The sequence below is a fragment of the Thamnophis elegans genome, chromosome Z (assembly GCF_009769535.1).
Source record: "Thamnophis elegans isolate rThaEle1 chromosome Z, rThaEle1.pri, whole genome shotgun sequence".
In the NCBI taxonomy this organism is placed as follows: Eukaryota; Metazoa; Chordata; class Lepidosauria; order Squamata; family Colubridae; genus Thamnophis; species Thamnophis elegans.
In genome coordinates, this window is record NC_045558.1 from 56,085,125 (window position 1) to 56,107,392 (window position 22,268).

The 22,268-nt window shown below is 37.2% G+C and overlaps 1 protein-coding gene across 3 annotated transcripts in view; it reads left to right on the plus strand.

The window, feature by feature from the left end:
* Positions 1-22,268, plus strand: part of DNAJC13 (DnaJ heat shock protein family (Hsp40) member C13) — a 127,523-nt gene that overhangs the window by 81,263 nt on the left and 23,992 nt on the right. For all 3 annotated transcript variants that reach the window (XM_032238262.1, XM_032238263.1, XM_032238264.1), the window contains 11 exons: positions 2,991-3,145; positions 3,337-3,538; positions 4,071-4,186; positions 4,466-4,544; positions 5,786-5,921; positions 8,055-8,239; positions 9,001-9,075; positions 13,384-13,503; positions 13,861-14,040; positions 15,839-16,006; positions 21,077-21,190. In XM_032238262.1, the coding sequence (XP_032094153.1) occupies positions 2,991-3,145; positions 3,337-3,538; positions 4,071-4,186; positions 4,466-4,544; positions 5,786-5,921; positions 8,055-8,239; positions 9,001-9,075; positions 13,384-13,503; positions 13,861-14,040; positions 15,839-16,006; positions 21,077-21,190 (1,530 nt within the window). The remainder of the gene's footprint in view (positions 1-2,990; positions 3,146-3,336; positions 3,539-4,070; positions 4,187-4,465; positions 4,545-5,785; positions 5,922-8,054; positions 8,240-9,000; positions 9,076-13,383; positions 13,504-13,860; positions 14,041-15,838; positions 16,007-21,076; positions 21,191-22,268) is intronic.

The following is a 22,268-nucleotide window of genomic DNA, read 5'->3' on the forward strand; positions in this document are numbered from 1 at the left end:
CCTTCACTATTCGAATCAGGTGATTGATACTATCCAGGCGGCCCGACATCCATCCACTACTCGTATTTACGAGGCCACCTGGCAGGCCTTCTGTAGGTGGTGCCGTCATACCGGGGCTGACCCTATCATGGCTTCGGTGCCACAAGTCTTGGACTTCTTACAATCAGGACTCAATAAGGGCCTCGCGCGTAACACACTCCGTCGGCAAGTCACAGCATTATCCACGGTGGTGGGAGGCGGCCAGGGCCGTTCCTTGTCCCAGCATTCTCGGGTCAAGGCTTTCTTGAAAGGTGCGACAAACTTGAGACCTCCGACAGTCCACTGTTATCCTACCTGGAACTTGACCTTGGTGCTCAGGGCTCTCACATCTGCCCCGTTCGAGCCTATCCGATCCATCAGCCTTCGGCTGCTGACGCTTAAGACTGTGTTCCTGGTGGCCATTACATCGGCCAGGAGGGTTTCGGAGTTGGCAGTGCTGTCTGTCCGTGCGGATCTCTGCATATTCCATCCTAACAGAGTAGTCCTCCGTTTGGACCCTTCCTTCCTTCCGAAGGTCAATACGCTGTTCCTCAGGGCTCAGGAGCTCGTCCTTCCGGACTTCTGCCCACACCCGTCCCATCCCCAAGAGCGCCAGTGGCATCATTTGGATGTTCGTCGGACTCTCTGACGTTATGCAAAGCGCACGGCCTCGTTCAGAAGATCAGAGGGGCTTTTTGTTTCCTTCCAGCCGTCGTCCATGGGACAGAAGGTGTCCTCCCACACCATCGGCCAATGGTTAAAGGCGTGCATTGCTTTGGTATACGACAGTCAATCCCGACCAGTTCCCAGACGTATTACGCCTCATTCTACCAGAAGTGCGGCTACCACGGCGGCCTGGGCTACGCAAGCCTCGGTGGAGATCTGCAGGGCAGCTACTTGGGCGTCGCCCTCGCCATTTATTAGACACTACAAAGTTGATGTATACACCTCGGCTGAGGCCTCCTTTGGGCGGAGAGTGTTGCAAAGAGTCCTTTCGTCTGCGGAGGATCCTGACCAGCCTAGCTCCCGCCCTGGGACTTAATTGCTTTGGCATGTCCCATGATTGGATTCCCCAAGCAGCACCAGGAGAACGACCGTTGACTTACCTGAACGGTCCTTCTATGTGTGCTGCGAGGGGAATCCAAACCCGCCCGCAGTTTCAGCTGGCTAGGGCTTCTCCTTGACTATGACTTATGACTAACCTTGACCTTCGCCTGACTGGACTTTCTCTGGACGTGACTTAATACCTGCGTGGCTATGGCCATGAGTGACATTGGCATGCATCTTTCAATGGCTGACTTTGTGCAAAACTGATCCGGTCCAGTCTGAGGAGACGTGGTCAAGATTTGCATACTCAGTCTCTAGGCTAATGGACAAAGTTAACCCATGATTGGATTCCTCTCGCAGCACACATAGAAGGACCGTTCAGGTAAGTCAACGGTCGTTTCCAATACACAAACCTTCCAGCCTCCGAGTAGCAGTGTTATTGTTGCAATTTTCTTTGTTTCTTTTTGTATCTTTTTTGTTTATTTCAAGTTTTAAAAAAAGTCCGATTCTTGAATGTTAGAAAAACACCCACAGTAATGAAAGAGGAGAATTTTAGTCCATAGGCTGGACATAAATTCGTTTTAAAAGGCTTGCATGAATTTCATCCATGAAGATAGCATTTTAAAAGTAAGATAACCCACTGTCCAAAACCATTTCAAATTTAATTCCACTGCTTATTTCTTCTGTTCTCCAATTAAAATTAATTTTAAGTTTTTTATAAGCAGTCTCTTTTTAAAACAGTAAAAATTCCTCACCAGCTGGAAACACTTGCTTTTTTCATATCCTTCCATTTTGGAGCCGCCCCGACTTCATCAGCCTTGGCTGAATTTTTTGTTGCCGGCTTGAAGAACTTCTCTTGCATCGATCAGGGACTTTGCGATGTCCCTGAGATCAGCATTTTTTCTGTTTACTGTTTACTGTCTCTGTGGGATGGTTTTAGTCCGATTGGCCACTCAGCAGCAAAAGTATTGGCTGTAGTCTCGGAGCATCGAGACCGCACATCCATATCGTCGCAACGTTGGTTCCTCCTCGTCCCCCCACCCAGTTTTAAGCCTACACAGCTGTTTCTATTTCAGTTCATGATTGGGTTTCAACCTACGTGTGACATTGATGATCATTAGCACCCATTTGGTATAATTGGTTGATCATACACCTGAGTATAATCCTGCAAGCCCCCTGACTTTGTGCAAGTGTACCTATGAGAATTGATGCTGGTTTGAAGGCCAAGAGTGGTCACACCAAATATTGATTTGATTTAGATTTTTCTTTTGTTCGCTCACTTTGCATTTTGAAAATTGACAAAAATAAACAATCATTATTTATATGTCTGAAAGCATTCTTTGTTTACAGCATTTTTTCACGCCTGCCTAAAACTTTTGCACAGTACTATATATTATATTTTATTTTTCCTTTATGTTTTTGATATGGTTGTAGGTCATAAGGCTAATCAGTCAATAAACTATCTTATTTGTATTTAAGTAAATGAAATTTCAAGTAAATAAAAGTTCTGTTCAGTCATTTTGGACCTGCTAAATTTCAAATCCTGTTGTCTAAAATTAAAAGGGGACATCATGATGGTTAAATCAATTATTATGCTGCTTTTATTAGGTTGTAAGCAGGAAATTACTAGAATGCATGCGCAGGGGAGCCTTTACCTTACCTTTACCATAAGCCACCTAGAGCCACCCCTAGGTAAAATGGGCAGCATTCAAATACAATAAATAAAACATAAATATCTCACACATTTAAGAATAAATTATTCTGAACATCTGCAAAAGTATTCACAATTTTTTTACTAAAAAATAAGTAACGTTTTAATATTAGCATGTTTATTTTTTTAATAAATTTGTTTTTTATTTAATTTTTTATTTTTTAATGTTAACATGTTTATTTACACTTATTTGTGTTCCTGGTTTCTTTTTTAGGCAAAAGGTCAAGATATAGTTCAGAGAAGCATTTTGGGGCATATCCTCCCAGAAGCTATGGTGTGTTATTTGGAAAATTATGAACCAGAAAAATTTTCTGAAATTTTTTTGGGTGAATTTGATACTCCAGAAGCCATTTGGAGCAATGAAATGAGGTAATTAACTTAACATATCCTGTAAAACAAAATGCATATTTCATTATATTCCCATTGAAAATTGCTGCCAATAATTAATTCATTCGATATTTTGCAGCTTGTCACAAAGTACAAGATTTAATGTCTAATAAAATCAGTGCCTGAAAGAATTTTAATGTTTCTTTGATTAAAGAGATATTTGCAATTTGCAGGCGGCTAATGATAGAGAAGATAGCGGCACACCTTGCTGACTTCACCCCTCGTCTTCAAAGTAATACAAGAGCACTTTACCAGTACTGCCCCATACCAGTTATCAGTTATCCTCAACTGGAAAATGAGCTGTTTTGCAATATTTATTACCTCAGACATCTTTGTGATAAGCTTCGGTTTCCTGATTGGCCAATTAAAGATCCTGTAAGTCAATTTGTGGTCATCTTCCTAGTTTCTAACATTGTGGACTTAAGAAATATATGGAAGTATGCCAAGAGACGTGCAGTCCCTATCCTCATGGCTGTCAGGCTGATTATGCTCCAATTGTGACACATATGTTTAATTTAAATTAGTTGACATTGTTCTTCCATATTTGCAAAAAATAAGAAATACAAGGAAAAATAACAACAGTTTTTTCCTTTCTATTCTTCTTGAAAATAACTCTTTGAAAGAACTTTTGTGACCATGTTATCAAAAATTAGCACCATAGTCATTTATCATTATGAAGTCATGAAAAATATAATGTAAGGAATTTTTAAGAAGAACCCTCCCCCATCCAAACCAGAAAATTCTACAACCATCCATTTGCTACTATCACCCTGCCTGTTGTGGTCCACTCCACCATCCCAAATTTGTTAAGTATAGCTACCATCCATAGTTAGAAATATTAGAAGTTGTGAATACTGCATAAAAAGCCCTTACATGGAAAAGCTAAATAGAAATCTTCTATATTCAGGTTAAACTCTTAAAAGACACTCTGGAAACCTGGAGGAAGGAGGTTGAAAAGAAGGCACCTACAATGTCCATAGATGATGCTTATGAAGTTCTGAATCTACCAAAGGGTCAAGGGCTGTAAGTTTCTAATTATAAAATATAATTACACAAAATATAATTGAAATCCTTAATGGATTTAAGCCTTTATACTGCTATCTGAATTCAGCATAGAGTAACGTACAGACAAATTACACAAAATGTATAATTTGAGTGGATCAGATCAACTATTTCATAGACTCTATTGCCAAAATTAAAATTTAATGTTATAGATGCAAAAGGTCTACAAATGCATTTTTTTCTTCTGACTAACAAGACTATTGAATTGTAGATACATATAATCTTTTATGTACTTTATAGACATGATGAAAGTAAGATCAGGAAAGCTTATTTTAAACTGGCTCAGAAATACCACCCTGACAAGAACCCAGAAGGTCGGGTAAGTGTCTTATATTAAATATGTGTGATGCTTAGAGGAAGTGTATCCTAATCCAGTAACAGAACCTTTAGTATGTTAAGTGTTGCCACTTACTTTACAAAATAGAATACATTAATATATGCATTCCTTTGTATATTCTTAGTTCTTGCTTTCATCCAAAATCCATATTAACTAACATTTATTAGGCCAGGTCTGAAGTTACAAATTCACTTACAAGTTTCTGAATATTATTAATTAAGCAATATTATAAATAAAGATTCATGAATTAGGAAGGGGGATGACGCTATGAAAAATCTGAAATAGGTCAGTAAGTTGCATTGAAAAAAATTCTTAGAATATCTATATTTACCATTTAAGCTTTCCTGTCCTATGCTTAGGCTGACTTGACTCTAAGCTAACATAAAGAAATCCAATCTGAACTGAAGTTGTCATTTCTTTATTGAATAATTTCTTTGCATCTGTGCCCTCCCACATTTTTGTCCCAAGAAATTAATGGGCAATTTTTTATTTCATGTGGTTAAGTATTCCTGAAGATATTTTCATACAGGTAGTCCTTGGCTTATAACATAATTGAGCCTGAAACTTTGGCCATAGTTGTTGCAGTCATCAGTTGAATCATCATGATACAATTTTACAACTGTTTTTACTAAGCGAGTCAGTGAATGATTGTTAAGCAAATCACATAGTCATAAGTCCAAATCCAGTTTATCTAGTGGGTCCTTTTTGCCGGAAAAGTTGCAAAATGCAGTAATTAGAGTTGCTGGCAAGCTCTAACTCAGTTGAAGGGTGTTCCTTTCTCTGTGATGTGTCCAGTGAATTGCTGGGGATAATCTATAAGGAAGGAAAGATCTCCACCTAACATTTGAGGAAAAGAGTCTTTCAAACTGCAGCAACACAAGCATAGGGAGATCAAACTTGAGGTGAGAGGGGTGTGAGTAAAGGCTAACTATTGTCAGAGTTAAGATTAGTTTATTACTGCCTTTAGAAATCATAATTCCCTGTTCTGGTATCAGGCAATCAAGTTGTGGACAAGTTATGAGTATGCTATAGCAAGTACTGTATTTAATATTTGCATATTGCAAAAAATTTTGACAGAATAATAGATTGTAGAATAAAAAAAGAAGGAACAGCATTACTGAAGATTATGTGTTATGTATACTTACTCCTAAAAAACTTACTTTGCAACATTATTAAATTCATTTTCAGATAGTATTTTCTTTATCCTTTTTTTTAAACTACAGGATATGTTTGAAAAGGTCAATAAAGGATATGAGTTTCTCTGCACAAAGTCCTCTAAAATTGTTGATGGTCCAGATCCAGAGAATATAATTCTGATTTTGAAAACTCAGAGTATCCTTTTTAACAGACACAGAGAAGGTAATTAGATCTAGTAACCAATGTATTAGTAAAAATTTAGCAAATACATATCTCCACAGTTATTAAAGAACTTCAGTGCTAGAATACTGCAATCCTTAGGAATTATTAACAACCAGCAAAATTGCTGGAGTTTCAACGTTTGGTAGATTCTCATCTTGTAATTAATGAATGAAGCTTAATATACAGTTCCAAATGAATATATCAAACTAAAAATAGTGAAAAATATACCCATGCAGTTATATCAAAATATTTAAGTCTGATAATTTTATATTAAATGTATATTCTCTGAAAAAAAGAGAGGAACTTGTTAGAAAATGTGAAGCTTGATATAAAGTAAAAAATAATTGATTGCAAAACTTGATAAAATATTTGATATTTGATAAAATACTTGATAAAATAGAAAAATGTGGGTAAGACATCACCACCGGGTGGATTAGTAACTGACCAAACAGACTCAATGTGCACTCCTCAGTAGAACTGCATCTACATGGAGGGAAGTATACACTGGGTTGGTCCAAGGCTCTGTTTTAGGTCCAGTACTCTTCAACATCTTCATCAATGATTTGGACGAGGGGGTAGAGGGGGGTCATCAAAATTGCAGAAAACACCAATCTAGCAGGAATAGCCAACACTCCAGAAGATAGGCTTAAGATACAGACTTGAACATTGGACACTATCTAACAAAATGAAATTCAATTGTGAAAAAAGTAAGATTCTATATTTAGGCAAGAAAAACAAAGCGCACAGATACAGTATATGTGGTACCTTGCTCAATAGTAATAACTGTGGGAGGGATCTTGGAATCCTAGTGGGCAACCATTTTAAATATGAGCCAGCAGTGTGCAGCAGCTGCCAAAAAGCCAACACAGTTATAGGCTGCATAAATAGAGGAATAGAATCAAGATCATGTGAAGTGTTAATACCACTTTATAAGGCCTTGGTAAAGCCACACTTGGAATACTGCAACCAGTTTTGGTCACCACAATGTAAAAAAGATGTTGAGACTCTAGAAAGAGTGCAGAGAAGAGCTGAGGTGGCACAGTGGTTAAATGCAGCACTGCAGGCTACTTCAGCTGACTGCAGTTCTGCAGTTTGGCTGTTCAAATCTCACTGGTTCAGGGTTGACTCAGCCTTCCATCCTTCCGAGGTGGGTAAAATGAGGATCCGGATTGTTGTTGGGGGCAATATGCTGACTCTGTAAACCGCTTAGAGAGGGCTGAAAGCCCTATGAAGCGGTATATAAGTCTAATTGCTATTGCTATTGCTAACAAAGATGATTAGGGGACTGGAGACTCAAACATATAAAGAACAGTTGCTTGACAGTTCATCAGTGTCTAGTCTGATGAAAAGGACTAGGGGTGACATGATAGAAGTGTTCTGATATCGGGTTGCCATAGAGAAGAGGGAGTCAAGTTATTCTCCAAAGCACTTGAGGGTAGGACAAGAAGCAATGGGTGGAAACTAATCAAGGAGAGAAGCAACTTAGAACTGAGGAAAAGTATTGACAATTAGAATAATTAATCAGTGGAACAACTTGCCTCCAGAAGTTGTAAATGCTCCCAACACTGCAAGTTTTTAAGAAGATACTGGATAACCATTTGTCTGAAATGGTGCAGGGTTTCCTGCCTGAGCGGGACTGGACTAGAAGACTTCCAAGGTTCCTTCAAACTCAGTTATTCTATGTCTAAAACAGAATGGCAACTTCTATATTTTTACAAGTAATTCTAGTTCACTTTCCCCCAAAGCAATATGTTTCAACCATATTCTTGCTTGAGAAAATTATTGAGCTATCAGAAATCTCTAGTGTTATCTCCAACTTTGTGTGTGGAATAGATTTTGATGTGACATACAAAGAAGAATGAATTCCAGATAATTTTATACATTTATTAAACTTTCTTTAGTTTTAATTATTAACATTTCTGAGGAAATATCATTTTTGTTTTAGAAAAGAAAAGCTAGCAAAAGATATTACATGTTAGGGTTCTCAGTGGGATTCAATGACTCTTCTAAAATATTAATAGCAGGAATATTTTAAAAATCATAGAAGTATAACTCGTGGCATAGAATAACTAGAATCCTAACTTCAAAGATTTCGTTGCAGATATTGATTTCTGACATTCTGTTCCTTTCCAGATTTGAAGCCATATAAGTATGCAGGCTATCCAATGCTGATTAAGACAATCATAATAGAAACTTCAGACAACCTCCTGTTTTCCAAAGAGTCTCCTCTGTTGCCAGCTGCCGCAGAATTAGCCTTCTACACAGTCAATTGTTCAGCACTTAATGCAGAAGAACTAAGGAGAGAGAATGGAATAGAGGTACATTCAAACTTACTAACTGAAATTTTTGTTGTATTATATTCTACAAAGGGGACAAATGGATTTTAATAATATTATTATTAAATATTTTCAGGAATTTTAATTTGCTCTCACAGGCACTATGGTATAAATACAAAGTTTTAAACATAAAACTGCCTTTGAGTTTGAACAAACAGAAGTGGTTTTAAAGCTCTGCTGTTTTGATTTCACATTGTAGAATACTAGAAATGTTTATGAGCAAGTAAATATTTGGCTATTAAATCTCAGTTTGTAGCAGGAATAGATATCATAGTGCCATAGTGTTACAGACTTTTTCATCTGCCATAAATCCATGCCTCTGCTGCTGCTGGCTAAGATTAATAGGATTTGGTGTGGAAATACTAGGTTGTCTACATCTGTATTATATCTTTAAAATATTGTTCAGAGTTGTTATACATATCCTGTTTCCCCAAAAATAAGACCTCTCCAGATAATAAACCCAATTAGGCTTTTGAGCGTATGTACTAGAATAAGCCCTCTCCCGAAAATAAACCTTCCCCGAAAATATTGCAATCCAACAACAGCCATGAGATTACCACGCTCGCCGCCTCCTGCACCTCAAAAATAATAAGACCTCTCCTAAAATAAGGCCAAATGCTTATTTCAGAGGTCAAAAGAAAATAAGACCCTGTCTTATTTTCGGGGAAACATGGTAGCTTTCTATGACCAACTTTTGATAGTTTTCCATTTGGCAATCTACAAACAAATGTCCATTCTTACAGGTTTTGCAAGAAGCCTTTAATCGTTGTGTTGCAGTTCTAACACGTTCTAGTAAGCCAGAGGATATGTCAGTCCAGGTAATTCTTAAAGAAATCCTATCATTCACACTGGTATGTGGTCTAATATATAAATAAAATATCAACTGTATAGGAAACTGGAAAGATAGATTAGAACAGCAGTCCATTTTGCTCAAGCACCAATACCATTCTTTGTAATTTCTATTATTATTTCATTTGTATGACTGCCCAACTCACTGAAGCAATTCTAAGTAGATAGCAGCATGTTAAAACACAATACAAATAGGCATCAAGGCAATAGCATCTTTGGAAGTCTTCTATTCCAATCCCCTATTCAAGCAGGAGATCCAATACCAAATCAGACAAATGGCTGTCCAGTCTCTTCTTAAAACCTCCAGTAATGGAGCATCCACAACTTCTCAAGACAAGCATTCCACTGATAAATTGTTCTCACTGTCAGGAAATTTCTCCTTAGTTTTAGATTGGATCTCCCTTTAGTAAGTTTAAATTTATTGTTTTTTGTCCTGCCTCCAGATGGTTTGGGAAATAAGTTAACTCTCTCTTCTTTGTGGCAGCCCTTTGAACATTCAAGGACTACAATTATGTCACCCCTATCCTCATTAGACTAGATATATCCAGTTACTCAATCATTCTTCCAATGTTTTTCGATCCATTCATCCCTAAAAATCTTTGTTGCTCTTCTCTGAACTCTTTCTAGAATCTCAACATTCTTTTTTGTATTGTGCCAATCAGAATTGGATGCAATATTCAAGGGTGGTCTTACCAAGGCATTATTAATGGTACTAACACTTCATGTGATCTAGATTCTATCCCTCTCTTAATGCAGCCTAGGACTTCATTGGCTTTTATTTGTTACTACAGCACATTGCTGGCTCATGTTTAAGTGGTTGTCCACTAGAACTCTCAGATTTCCACTAGAACTCCCAGATCTCTGTCACAGTTACTGCTGTTAAGCCATGTACCCTCTATTTTATACCCGTGCATTTGGTTTTTCTTGCCTAAGTGTAAAACATTACTTTTCTTACCACTGAATTTCATTTTGTTGGATTCAGCCCAATATTCCAGTCTGTAAAGGCCATTCTGGATTTTGAGCTTATCTTATAAAGTATTAGGTATTGCCACCAGCTTGGTGTCATCTGCAAATTTGATGAGTTTCTTTCTATCCCCTCATCTAAATCATTTATGAGGAGTACTGGGCCTAAGATGTAGCCTTGTGGTACCCCGCTGCATACATCCCTCAATATACAGTGGGGCAAAAAAGTATTTAGTCAGCCACCAATTGTACAAGTTCTCCCACTTGATGAGAGAGGCCTGTAATTTACATCATAGGTAGACCTCAACTATGAGAGACAAAATGAGAAAACAAATCCAGACAATCACATTGTCTGATTTGGAAAGAATTTTTTTTGCAAGTTATGGTGGAAAGTAAGTATTTGGTCACCTACAAACAAGCAAGATGTCAGCCTCTGTTTTGCTGCTTGCTTTCAGCTGCCATTGAAACGGGGAGGGGGGACATTGTTTGTGGGTGGGGAAGTGTCAGCACTGGAGAGACTGAATAAAGGGAAGTGTTCTCACCATCTAATGCGCATGCTGCAGATAAAGGATTTGCCGCCCAGACCAACTGTCCGGCATACCAGCTTGATGATGTATTTTGAAGATGTCCCCCACATGACACCTGTAGGGTGTACTGATTGGACTATGGAGGGAGGGGGTTGAGTCACATATTGATATCTATGATTACGCACGCTTTTGCCTCAAACCTCGCTTTGCTTAGCTACTATCTACTCATGACCAGTAAAAGTACTCTTAATTCTGCAAAATGGAGTTGAGTGGTTTCTTTCTTGGTTCTTTCTGGAAGCAGCCTTGACACAAGATTTCTGGCTCTCACAGACCGGTAACTTCTTCTTTAAGAGGATACTCTGTCCTCCACTTATTACCTGTATTAATGGCACCTGTTTGAACTTGTTAGCAGTATAAAAGACACCTATCCACAACCTCAAACAGTCACACTCCAAACTCCACTATGGTGAATACCAAAGAGCTGTTGAAGGACACCAGAAACAAAATTGTAGACCTGCACCAGGCTGGGAAGACTGAATCTGTAATAGGCAAGCAGCTTGGTATGAAGAAATCAACTGTGGGAGCAATAATTAGAAAATGAAAGACATACAAGACCACTGATAATCTCCCTCAATCTGGGGCTCCACGCAAGATCTCACCCCATGGGGTCAAAATGATCACAAGAACAGTGAGCAAAAATCCCAGAACCACACAGGGGGACCTAGTGAATAACCTGCAGAGAGCTGGAACCAACGTAACAAAGGCTGCCATCAGTAACACATTACGCCGCCAGGGACTCAGATCCTGCAGTGCCAGATGTGTCCCCATGCTTAAGCCAGTACATGTCCGGGCCCATCTGAAGTTTGCTAGAAAGCATTTGGATGATCCAGAAGAGGATTGGGAGAATGTCATATGGTCAGATGAAACCAAAGTCGAACTGTTTGGTAGAAACATAACTCATCGTGTTTGGAGGACAGAGAATGCTGAGTTGCATCCAAAGAACACTACTGTGAAGCACGGGGGTGGCAACATCATGCTTTGGGGCGGTTTCTCTGCAAAGGGAGCAGTACGACTGATCCGTGTACAGGAAAGAATGAATGGGGCCATGTATCGTGAGATTTTAAGTGCAAACCTCCTTCCATCAGCAAGGGCAATCAAGATGAAACTTGGCTGGGTCTTTCAGCATGACAATGATCCCAAACACACCACCCAGGCAACGAAGGAGTGGCTTCATAAGAAGCATTTCAAGGTCCCAGAGTGGCCTAGCCAGTCTCCAGATCTCAACCACATAGAAAACCTTTGGAGGGAGTTGAAAGTCCATGTTGCCCAGCAACAGCCCCAGATCTCTAGAGGAGATCTGCATGGAGGAATGGACCAAATACCAGCAACAGTGTGTGCCAATTAGTAAAGACTTACAGAAAACGTTTGACCTCTGTCATTGCCAACAAAGGATATATAACAAAGTATTGAGATGAACTTTTGATATTGACCAAATACTTATTTTCCACCATAATTTGCATAAAAATTCTTTCCAAATCAGACAATGTGATTGTCTGGATTTGTTTCCCATTTTGTCTCTCATAGTTGAGATCTACCTATGACATTAATTACAGGCCTCTCTCATCTTTTTAAGTGGGAGAACTTGCACAATTGGTGACTGACTAAATATTTTTTTGCCCCACTGTAGATATAATTCCATTAAGGATTAGACATTGAGTGTGGTTGGTCAGCCAGTTATTAATCCATCTGGTGGTAATGCTATCTAGTCCACATTTTTTTATTTTATCAAGTAGCATGTTGTGGTCCACTTTGTTAAATATCTTACTAAAGTCCAAACACAAACAACATTTCGGTAGTCAGTTTGTCAAAAAACGTAATAGCACACCATTTATCAAAGAATATCTGACAAAACTTATAATTTTTGCTTATAATTTTGCTTATCTCTAAGTGTTGGTAGATTTGTTGTTTTATTATTATTATTTCCAGGAATTTCTCTGGTATTGATGTTAGGCTGATTGATCTTTATAGTTTCTTTGGACTGGAAAATCATTCATTAAAAATCAAAGTTGTGATTGTCTTATTCCAAATGTTCCCTTCTAAACGATCAAGGATCCTAAGAAAAAGGCACTTTTAAATATGAAAATAATTATTGAAAAAATCACTTAACTACATTTCCACAAGCAGGGCAACTGTTAAAGGGGCAGAAATAGAGAAAATTAAAGCAAAAAGTGACCACTTCACTCCTTTAAGCCTCAAATAAAAACCAGGATGTAAGGCACTAATAATATATAAATATATAAGTAATGTACAGGTAGTCCTTGACTTACAATTACAATTGAGCCCAAACTTTATGTTGCTAAATGAGACAGTTAAGTAAATTTTGCCTATTTCACATAGCTATTGTTGTTCAGTTAGATTCTTAAGTGAATTTAGTTTCCTCAATGACTTTGCTTGTCAGAAGATCACAAAATGTGATTAAATGATTCAGGGCATTGCAAGTCATAAATATGAACCAGTTACCAAGCATCTGAATTTTTATCATGTGACAATAGGATGCTGCACAACAGTCATATGTATGAAAAATGGTCATAAATGACTTTTTTTGTGTCTCTGTAACTTCAAAAAGTCATTAAATGAATGGTTGTAAGTCGAGAACTACTTAATAATTGTTCTCATTAGAAAAACACTGGTTGGATCCAAATTTAGTCTCATTTACTGAGATACAAATTGAAAAGTTAATGGAGCTTACAGTGCTCATCAGGCTCATATTTTTTTTTCTATTCATAGGTGTGCGGACACATTAGCAAATGTTACAGCGTGGCTGCTCAGTTTGAAGATTGCAGAGAGAAAATTACTGAAATGCCCAATATTATTAAGGACCTCTGCAGAGTGCTGTATTATGGCAAGGTAAACTCTTGCTTGGCAGCTGTGGTAATGCTCCAACTCTTTCAAAACAGTTCCTACATGGATATGGATGCTGTGTATTTTTATAAGAGAATCTCATTCAGAAGAGATTCATATTTCTTAGCGTGTGAAGAATACATTTTTATCTTAGCTTGCTAAACTAATTTTGTTAAACAGAGTAAGCTTCTGGCATCAGTAGACTATTTATCTTATTGCACATCAATTATACTATAATACTATATTATAGTATTTTAGGGGGAAGCAGAAATATGCATGTTACATTAGTAGATCTCTTAATTCCTACTAAATTTCAACAGCTGTCACTAAAATCCCAAAACAAATGTATTTATTCCTGCTTAGAACATTCCACGTGTGGCTTCAATCGGAGTTGAATGTGTCAGCTCATTTGCAGTGGATTATTGGCTACAGACACATCTGTTCCAAGCTGGCGTTCTGTGGTATTTATTAGGCTACCTCTTTAACTATGATTATACACTGGAAGAGAGTGGCATTAAAAAGAGTGAAGACTCTAATCAGCAGGTAATCATTATGCATTGCTAATAGATTGCTAATTTTTAAAATAATGAAATATTACATTTTAAATTTTCTGAAAAATATTTCTAGCATGCTCTTAGGCATGTACAGATTAATTTTAAATCCTTAGGATTGTTTAATATGCTTTTAAATAAACCCTTGAATGTGTATTGTGGATTTTAGATAAATAATTGAAGAGGCATTCCGAGAGAGTGAGTGAATGAATGAATAAATAAATAAATAATGCAATACTCAGTGTTCTCCTTCTGTTGGTACAAAGCAGGGTATAGTAATAGAAGAGATGGGGGAGAGATAGGTGGATAAGAAGAATTAAATGGAGACAATTCCTTACTTTATTCCAAAAATGGCTTAGATCTGGGTGAATGTGAATTGTCAGAATTGTGTTTGCTAAGCAAAATTGTTGTGTGACATTTCACTTAGCAACCACATCATTTAGCAATGGAGTTATCAATCCCAACTAGAGTTGTTCAGTGAGGACTACTTGTAACCTACAGTAATTAAATTCCTGAAAGATTCAGGAAGGATTCAGCGACTCAAGATTCCCAAAGATTCAAGATACAAATGACAATTACAAAATACAGTGATTTGGAAACCTGAGCTTTTGCACAGGCATCTTAAAAGAGGAAAGTCTAGAAAAATGTACTGTATTTTTGGAGTATAAGACGCACCAGAGTATAAGATGCACTTTAGTTTTGGGGGAGGAAAATTGGGGGGGGGGGAAATACCTACCAGGTATTATTTTTATTCCCATAACACCAGAAAAGCAAGCAAAAACAATAGTATAATAAAATGACAATTTTTGCCACTTTTTTTCTTTCCCCAGGCTGTCTGGGAAACTCTTAATAAGTTTAACTAGATGTCTGGGCATTCAGCCTAAAGCTCCTAGTAAAAACAAAGCTGAATCAACAAACCAGCCCAGCATTTTCCTGAGGGAAACCATTGAGAAAACTCAGATGGCCAATAGGAAAAATCCCTGCCTTGCCCTTAAAGGGATTATCCCCCCAAAAATAGAAATCACAGTTACAGGAACTCTCGGCCTTACCGTTGAAAGGATTATTTCCCCAAAATAGAAACTGAACAAAAGAAGTACCTCTTAAAGCAATTTTCAAATCTTTCGTTGTCAGTTTCCCCCAACTGGAACAAACCAGGAAATTTTTCCAACATTATGCTGCAGTAAAAAATATTCGCCCTAATGAGGTGCTAATGAGTGGAGTAAAGCGTGCTTTACCCGGAAGATGCTTCACTCGTTAGCACCTCATTAGGGCTGGAAAAAGCTACATTCCAAGTATAAAATGCACCTAAATTTTCAACCTCTTTTGGGAGGGAGGTGCATCTTATACTCTGAAAAATACAGTAAATTATTATGCTGCTTCAGCTTGAAAACCCTTATATACTACCAGCAAAGGAGTTTTATAACTTACCATGAAGATTGGTTGATATGTGAAACTTCTGCAATCTCTATCTTGTTTGTGATCTGAAGCTGTTCTTCCTTATCAATATTGTATTTATTTCCATGTAGCTATTTACCAAAGTGTCATGGAAAATTCAAGAAAAAGGCATTCCAATTCCTATTCTTTTCCATTACTTCTTCAGAAAAGCTCTCATTTATTCATTTAGGAAGATTCTCCTGAATAGCGACACTAGGCATAGAATTAATGGCAATTACCAGAATTGTTAAGATTCAAGCTTTATATCTTTTGCATCTAGATTCTTTCTGTAAAGAGAGAAGATTATATTAGAATAGATAACAAGCATTGGATTTATTTGCATTTTCTGTTCATAGGAAGTAGCTAATACCCTTGCCAAACTCAGTCTCCTTGCTTTGAGTCGGCTTGGTGGATACCTTTCTGAAGAGCAAACTACACCTGAGAATCCAGCAATCAGAAAAAGTCTCGGTGTCCTGTTGACCCCTTACATTACAAGGAAACTTGCTGTGGTCAGTCCTGCTGAGGTACATGAAAAGAGACATTTTATTACAGTAGTGCTTTTATTTAACAAAGATACCATGTTCTAAAATATATAATGTGTTACCCTGTTTCCCTGATCTCCCCAGATAATAATCAGGCTTGTGAGCACATCAGCTAAAATAAGTCGTCCCTGAAAATATTGCAACACAGCAGCAGCCATGAGATAACCACGCTTGCCTCCTCTTGCATCTCAAAAAACAAATAAGACCTCCCCCAAAATAGTAGAAACCAAGGGGGAGAAACAGGAAATTATCCAAGGTTTTTTTCAGCAACTATATAGTAGGGAAGAAGTTTCTGAGGACCAAATTAAGAAATTTTTAGACAATGCAAATCTACCCAAGATCTCAAATGAAGCAAAAGGGGTACTGAACCAAAAGATAACAATAGATAAATTAGAAAAGGCAGTCAAAAAAATGGAAAACAACAAAACTCCTGGCATGGATGGTTTGCCAGTTGAAATCTATAAATCTTTTTTGGAAATTTTAGGACAAGAGATGATAGTAATATTTAATGCTGTCTTGACGGATTCTATCGCACCGAAATCATGGGCTGAGGCTTATATAACCCCTTTGCCTAAAGCTGGAGCTGACCGCACCCAAATTAAAAACTATAGGCCCATTTCACTTTTGAATGTGGATTATAAAATCTTTGCAGATAGACTTAAATTCTTCCTTAACAAATTTATACACCCTGATCAGAATGGCTTCCTGCCGTCAAGGCATTTGAAAGATAATGTTAGAATTATTTTGGATGCCTTAGAATATTATGAAGCTCGGCCGGATAAACAAGTGGCCTTCATGTTTCTTGACGCACAAAAGGCTTTTGATCGGGTAAATTGGAACTTTATGTTGTCACAACTAGAAAATATGAAGTTTGGAGAAAACTTCTTAAATGCAATTCGGGCAATTTATGTACGACAAACTGCGACATTATTGGTAAACAGAGAAGAGGCGGGTGATATTGAGATTGGTAAAGGCACAAGACAAGGATGCCCGTTATCCCCCCTACTGTTTATCCTCACATTAGAACCCCTTCTTAAAATAGTGAGAAGTGACACACAAATTAAAGGGTTACGAGCTAAAATGCAGGAATTTAAGGTCCAGGCTTTCGCCGATGATCTTGTTTTTATCCTGGAGGATCCTATGGCTTCTGGGATACAACTTTTACGTAAAATAGAGGAGTACGGTAGGATAGCGGGGCTACGTATAAACAAAGAGAAGACAAAACTGTTAATTAAGAATATGACTCTGAACCAGAAAAGGGAAGTACAAAGCCTGTTAGGGATTAACATGGCCCACAAAGTATAATACTTGGGAATTTGGCTCACGGAGAGATGTTCCTCTATCAAGGTAGATAACTATATGAAATTGCTACAGCAGGTATCTAAAGATATGACTAATTGGAGTGGTAAACAACTGTCTCTGATGGGCAGGATTGCGACAGTCAAGACATATGTATTACCAAAATTTTTGTTTCTGTTTCAAACGGCACCAACTAAATTGGACAAATTTTTTTAAAAATCTTTGGAGACAATAGTGAATCGATTTATATGGCAAGGCAAGAAAGCACGAATTAAAGCCCAAATATTGCAAAAATGTAGAGAACTGGGAGGCTTCGGAATACCCAACTGGGAAGCATACTATAATGCAGCAATCATGACATGGGTGAAAGATTGGGTGATGTTGAGTAGAAGGCGCCTATTGGCTATAGAGGGACATGACCTCCCTCAGGGATGGCATGCCTCCCTCTGGCAAGAAAGAGACACCCCCCATAGGTACTTCGTGGGACATTATATTCGGAAGATTTTGATGGGGGTCTGGGAAAAGATGAGGAAAAAATACTATCTTAGGGTTCCATGCTGGTTGGCACCATTAGAGGCCTTAACGCATCCCAGTGTATTTAATTGGACAAGAAACATAACATATAAAGATATCATGACAGAAGATGGCAACATGAAAACAAAGATGGAATTAGAGCAGCAGGGCAAGAATTTGGAATGGTGGGAATATTTACAGGTTAGAAACAGGTTTAAAAGTGATAAGGTACGTTTTGGGATCTACCCAAACCCTCAGGGGCTAGATAAGATTTTGTTTGGTGGAGATAAGAAAATGTTATCGAAGATTTACCAATTTTTGACCTGCCAAGATGCTAATGAAGAGATGGACAAAAGCCTTCTAATAGCATGGGAGAGAAACCTTGGCTATGTAATTGAAATGGGCAAATGGTGGGATCTATGGAGTAAGACCATTAAACTTACAATATCTACAGCATTCAAAGAAAACATATACAAGATGGTTTATAGGTGGCACTTCCCCCCAACAAGGTTAGCCAAGATGTTCCCTGGGTTATCTCCATCGTGTTGGAAATGTGGAAGAAAGGATGGCACATTCTACCATATTTGGTGGTCCTGTACTGAGGCCACGAAATATTGGAAAAGGATTAAAAAATGGCTAAAAGAGGTTACCGGGGCAAACATGGGATGGAGACCCGAGAACCTTCTACTAAGCATTAAACCAGAAAACATAAGCAGTTCAATATGGCATTTGAGCCTACATATAATTGTGGCCGCAAGAATAACTTATGCACAATTTTGGAAATCCACTACCATACCGTCGGAAGATGCTATAATTAAAAAGATCTATGAATGTGCAGAAATGGATAGAATGACGGGTTGGCTGAGGGGCAAAGGAGAAACGGAACATTATCTTAGCTGGAACTTATGGTATATGTGGGCGACAAGGAGAACAGCAGGGACTTAAAATGGGGAAAGTTAAAAGTGAACATGGGTATTGTAATAGATCCCTGAACTTTGTAATGAGAAGATGTGGCTTAGAGACCTAACAATGAGGAAGGAAAGAAAAAAGTTGGGCTGTGAATGACTGTCACTGCGGGGGGGGGGGGGAGGGGGGGTTGTATGTTTAAAATTGTATTTGTATCTGTATGTTTTACGCTTTAAAAAAATGTATAACTAATGAATGCCGATACAAAAGGCTGTATATTTACTTTATATTATTATGTATGTTTTGTCTTTTCTTTTATTTTTCTTTCTGTTTTTAAAGGTAATAATGTTTAATAAAAACTATTTAAAAAAAAAGACCTCCCCCAAAATAAGGCCAAGAGCTTATTTTGGGGGTCAAAAGAAAATAAGTCCTTTGACTTATTTTGGGGGAAACACAGTAGTTTTAATAGTGACATGATATGAAAATATTCAATTATAACAGTATTAGAAGATAAACCTTGCATAGCCCTTTAGTTTTCAGTATTTTAGCTTCTGTTTATTATTCAAAATATTTGAAAAATATAGGAATTTGTTTCACCATGCCTTTTAAATTTGTCACATGTTCTTTCTGGGCAGATCCTAATAGAGAGTGGTTAATACTAAAAGTTTAATCACAGCTTCCATCTGCCACATGAAACTTGCTTGAAATAGCTCTTGAGTGCTACATATGATAAATGAATGTACTGGAGACTGAACCACATTACGTATTCATTGCTGTCATATTGCTCAAGTGCTCCTTGTGGAAACCATACATTCGCAATAGTGATTTGAAGTTGAAGTACAACAAGACACCACCAAGTTTTCTTTTTTCATTTTTTTTGTCTGTTTGAAAGCTGAAAGCAACTTAAATGGAGTCTCCTCTAATTTTATTCTCCAAAAGAATAACATGTTAAATAGCTAGACTGAGAGAAAATACTTGACCCAAAGTTACCCAATAAACTCTGTAATTGAGAGAGATCTTCATACATCCAACACCTTAATAACTGCACTATGGCAGCACATCTCTTAATTTATACAGCAACTGCAGAGCAAAGACAGTTTCATATGTTTTATCTAGTATCCATATAATAAAAATGAGATTAATAAACTAGAGTTGAATTTTTAAAGGAAAAAAATATTTCATCTGCATATATTAAAGGTTACACAAAAGGAGATAAGCAGGGTATTATGCAATTTAGAACCAAAATTGTAATCTTCAAAATATGTTTAATACTCTATTAAGCTTATCAGAGATAACTATTGTGAGAAGAGGAAGAAGTTATTAATGTTTTTATTTATTATTAATTTTATAAATTTTCACAATCCTAAAGGATTCCTGACATTTCACAAATATACCATTAAACATGCACAATCCAGTTAAATAAACATAGAATACAAATCATTTACACAACCAATCTGTAATGCCTATGCAAGAACGTATCAGAAGCTTTCTGGAAACACTTCATTTTGAGCTTTTTTCAGAAAGCAGTGAGAATGGGAGCTGCCCTAATGTCCACTGGGAGGCAATTTCAAAGAACAGAGATTGCCCCTGAAAAATAGTACTTCCATAAGCCTTTGTCACTACCTAATCAGAAACTACTAATGGCTTCCCTCAGCTGTAGCAAATTGGCCAGCCAGTTCCATTGGGGCAATGGAGTTCTGCAGACAACTTGGCTTTCAAGCCATTTAGGGCTTTGTAAATTAACACTAGAACTTTAAATTGCACTGTTGATAACCAGCAAAGAGTCTAAATGCTGGCCAATACATTGCCAGATTTGGAATCAGTTGAAGCTTCTGACTTGCCTTGAAAGACAATATACAAAGCTATGTGAAGAAACAGAGCTACTCATCCAGGAGAACACACCACTTACAAATTTGTCCTTTTCTCTTTCCTTTACTTCTCATGAGCCACCACTAGACCATGCAGAGAATGATGGTGAATAAACAGTTACTTCATCTTGCTCCAAACTGAAAGAGACAGGGCTTTAGATCATCAACCCAACCTGAAGTAGTGATGTAAATCAGCATATTGCAATTTGATGATAATGGATTCAATCTGCTGAACCACCTCTCCTAGTACACCATGTAAATATTAAATAGGAGTAAAGAGAAGACTGACCACTGAATCCACCTCTCCTTCACTCCAGGACTAAAATCAGCCACTGAGGAAAGAGCAGAAATACTGTAACCTCCAATCCCCAACATTACCCCAATGCAAGTAGTCCAGAAGGATACTATGGTTGATAGTATCAATTTTTTTATCTTTGATATGTTTTTAATTAAATATTTTATTTAGATTCTGAAAATGCTCAACAGCAATACAGAGAGCCCTTACTTGATCTGGAATAATCGGACAAGAATTGAACTCCTTGAATTCTTGGAATCTCAGCAAGAAAGCATGATTAAAACAGTGAGGCATTTTTTTCAAAATTGATAGGATGGCATGTTGGGGGATTAAGTTTGATACTGTAAGGTTCATATGCATGAATAAATTCTTTTCAGATGTACTGGGCTATAATGTATATTGATTATTTTAGTATGAAAAACTTTGTGAAAAGCATCTTGAGTTTTTCAATGTTTTTGCTCAACAAAATATATATCTAAATTTGTTGAACATGATTATATGTTTTTTGTAGATATTTTTATAATGACGCATACAGATATATTAATATACAGTGAAACTTCCATTTAATAGACAAATGAATCTTGAATACAGCAGAATGTATTCAAGAAAGAAATCTTGAAATAATAAAAAGGTTCCATCCAAAATAATTTGGAAAAAGCATTTAAATCTATTAATTTGACATCATATACAGCAATTTTTATCATTTGCATAATGACATTATTACATGCATGGCATAAATGCAAATCCGTGATGTCATTGCACAAAGGCAGTAAGTGGCATAATTTGTGATTTAATTAACTAACATTTGGAAATACATCCACTTCCCACCAATTAATCTATTAAATTGAAATTTTACTGTATTTCTTGTATAGTTTAAAATTGTTGGTATTTTTGTTTGTCTTCCAATATCTACATTCAAAAGTAATAGAGATGAGCATACCTCCTGTTTTTATCTGTCTACAATGTTAGTCTCTTATGAAGTAAGCAAGAAGTAAGATTCTGAAATCAACTGCAGGTAGGTAGTCCTTGACTTACAACCACAATTGAGACTGGAATTTTGGTTGTAGTAGTCATAAATCAAGGCACCCACTGACTACATCCCATTTTACAACTCTTTTTAGTGAATAATGGGATCATAAGTCCGAATCACATAGTTGTTAAGCAAATGACACAATCATAAATACAAATTCTCTGAATAGGTACTTTCTGCCACAAATTGATAAAACTGTTTTGCAGGATACTGCAACCAGTTGAAAATGTGAACTGGTTGCCAAGCACCCAAAATGCTTGGGCGGGATGTGTGTGTGTGCAATATTTTTATGATACTGTTAAGTACATTTATGACCAGTCATAAATCAAGGGC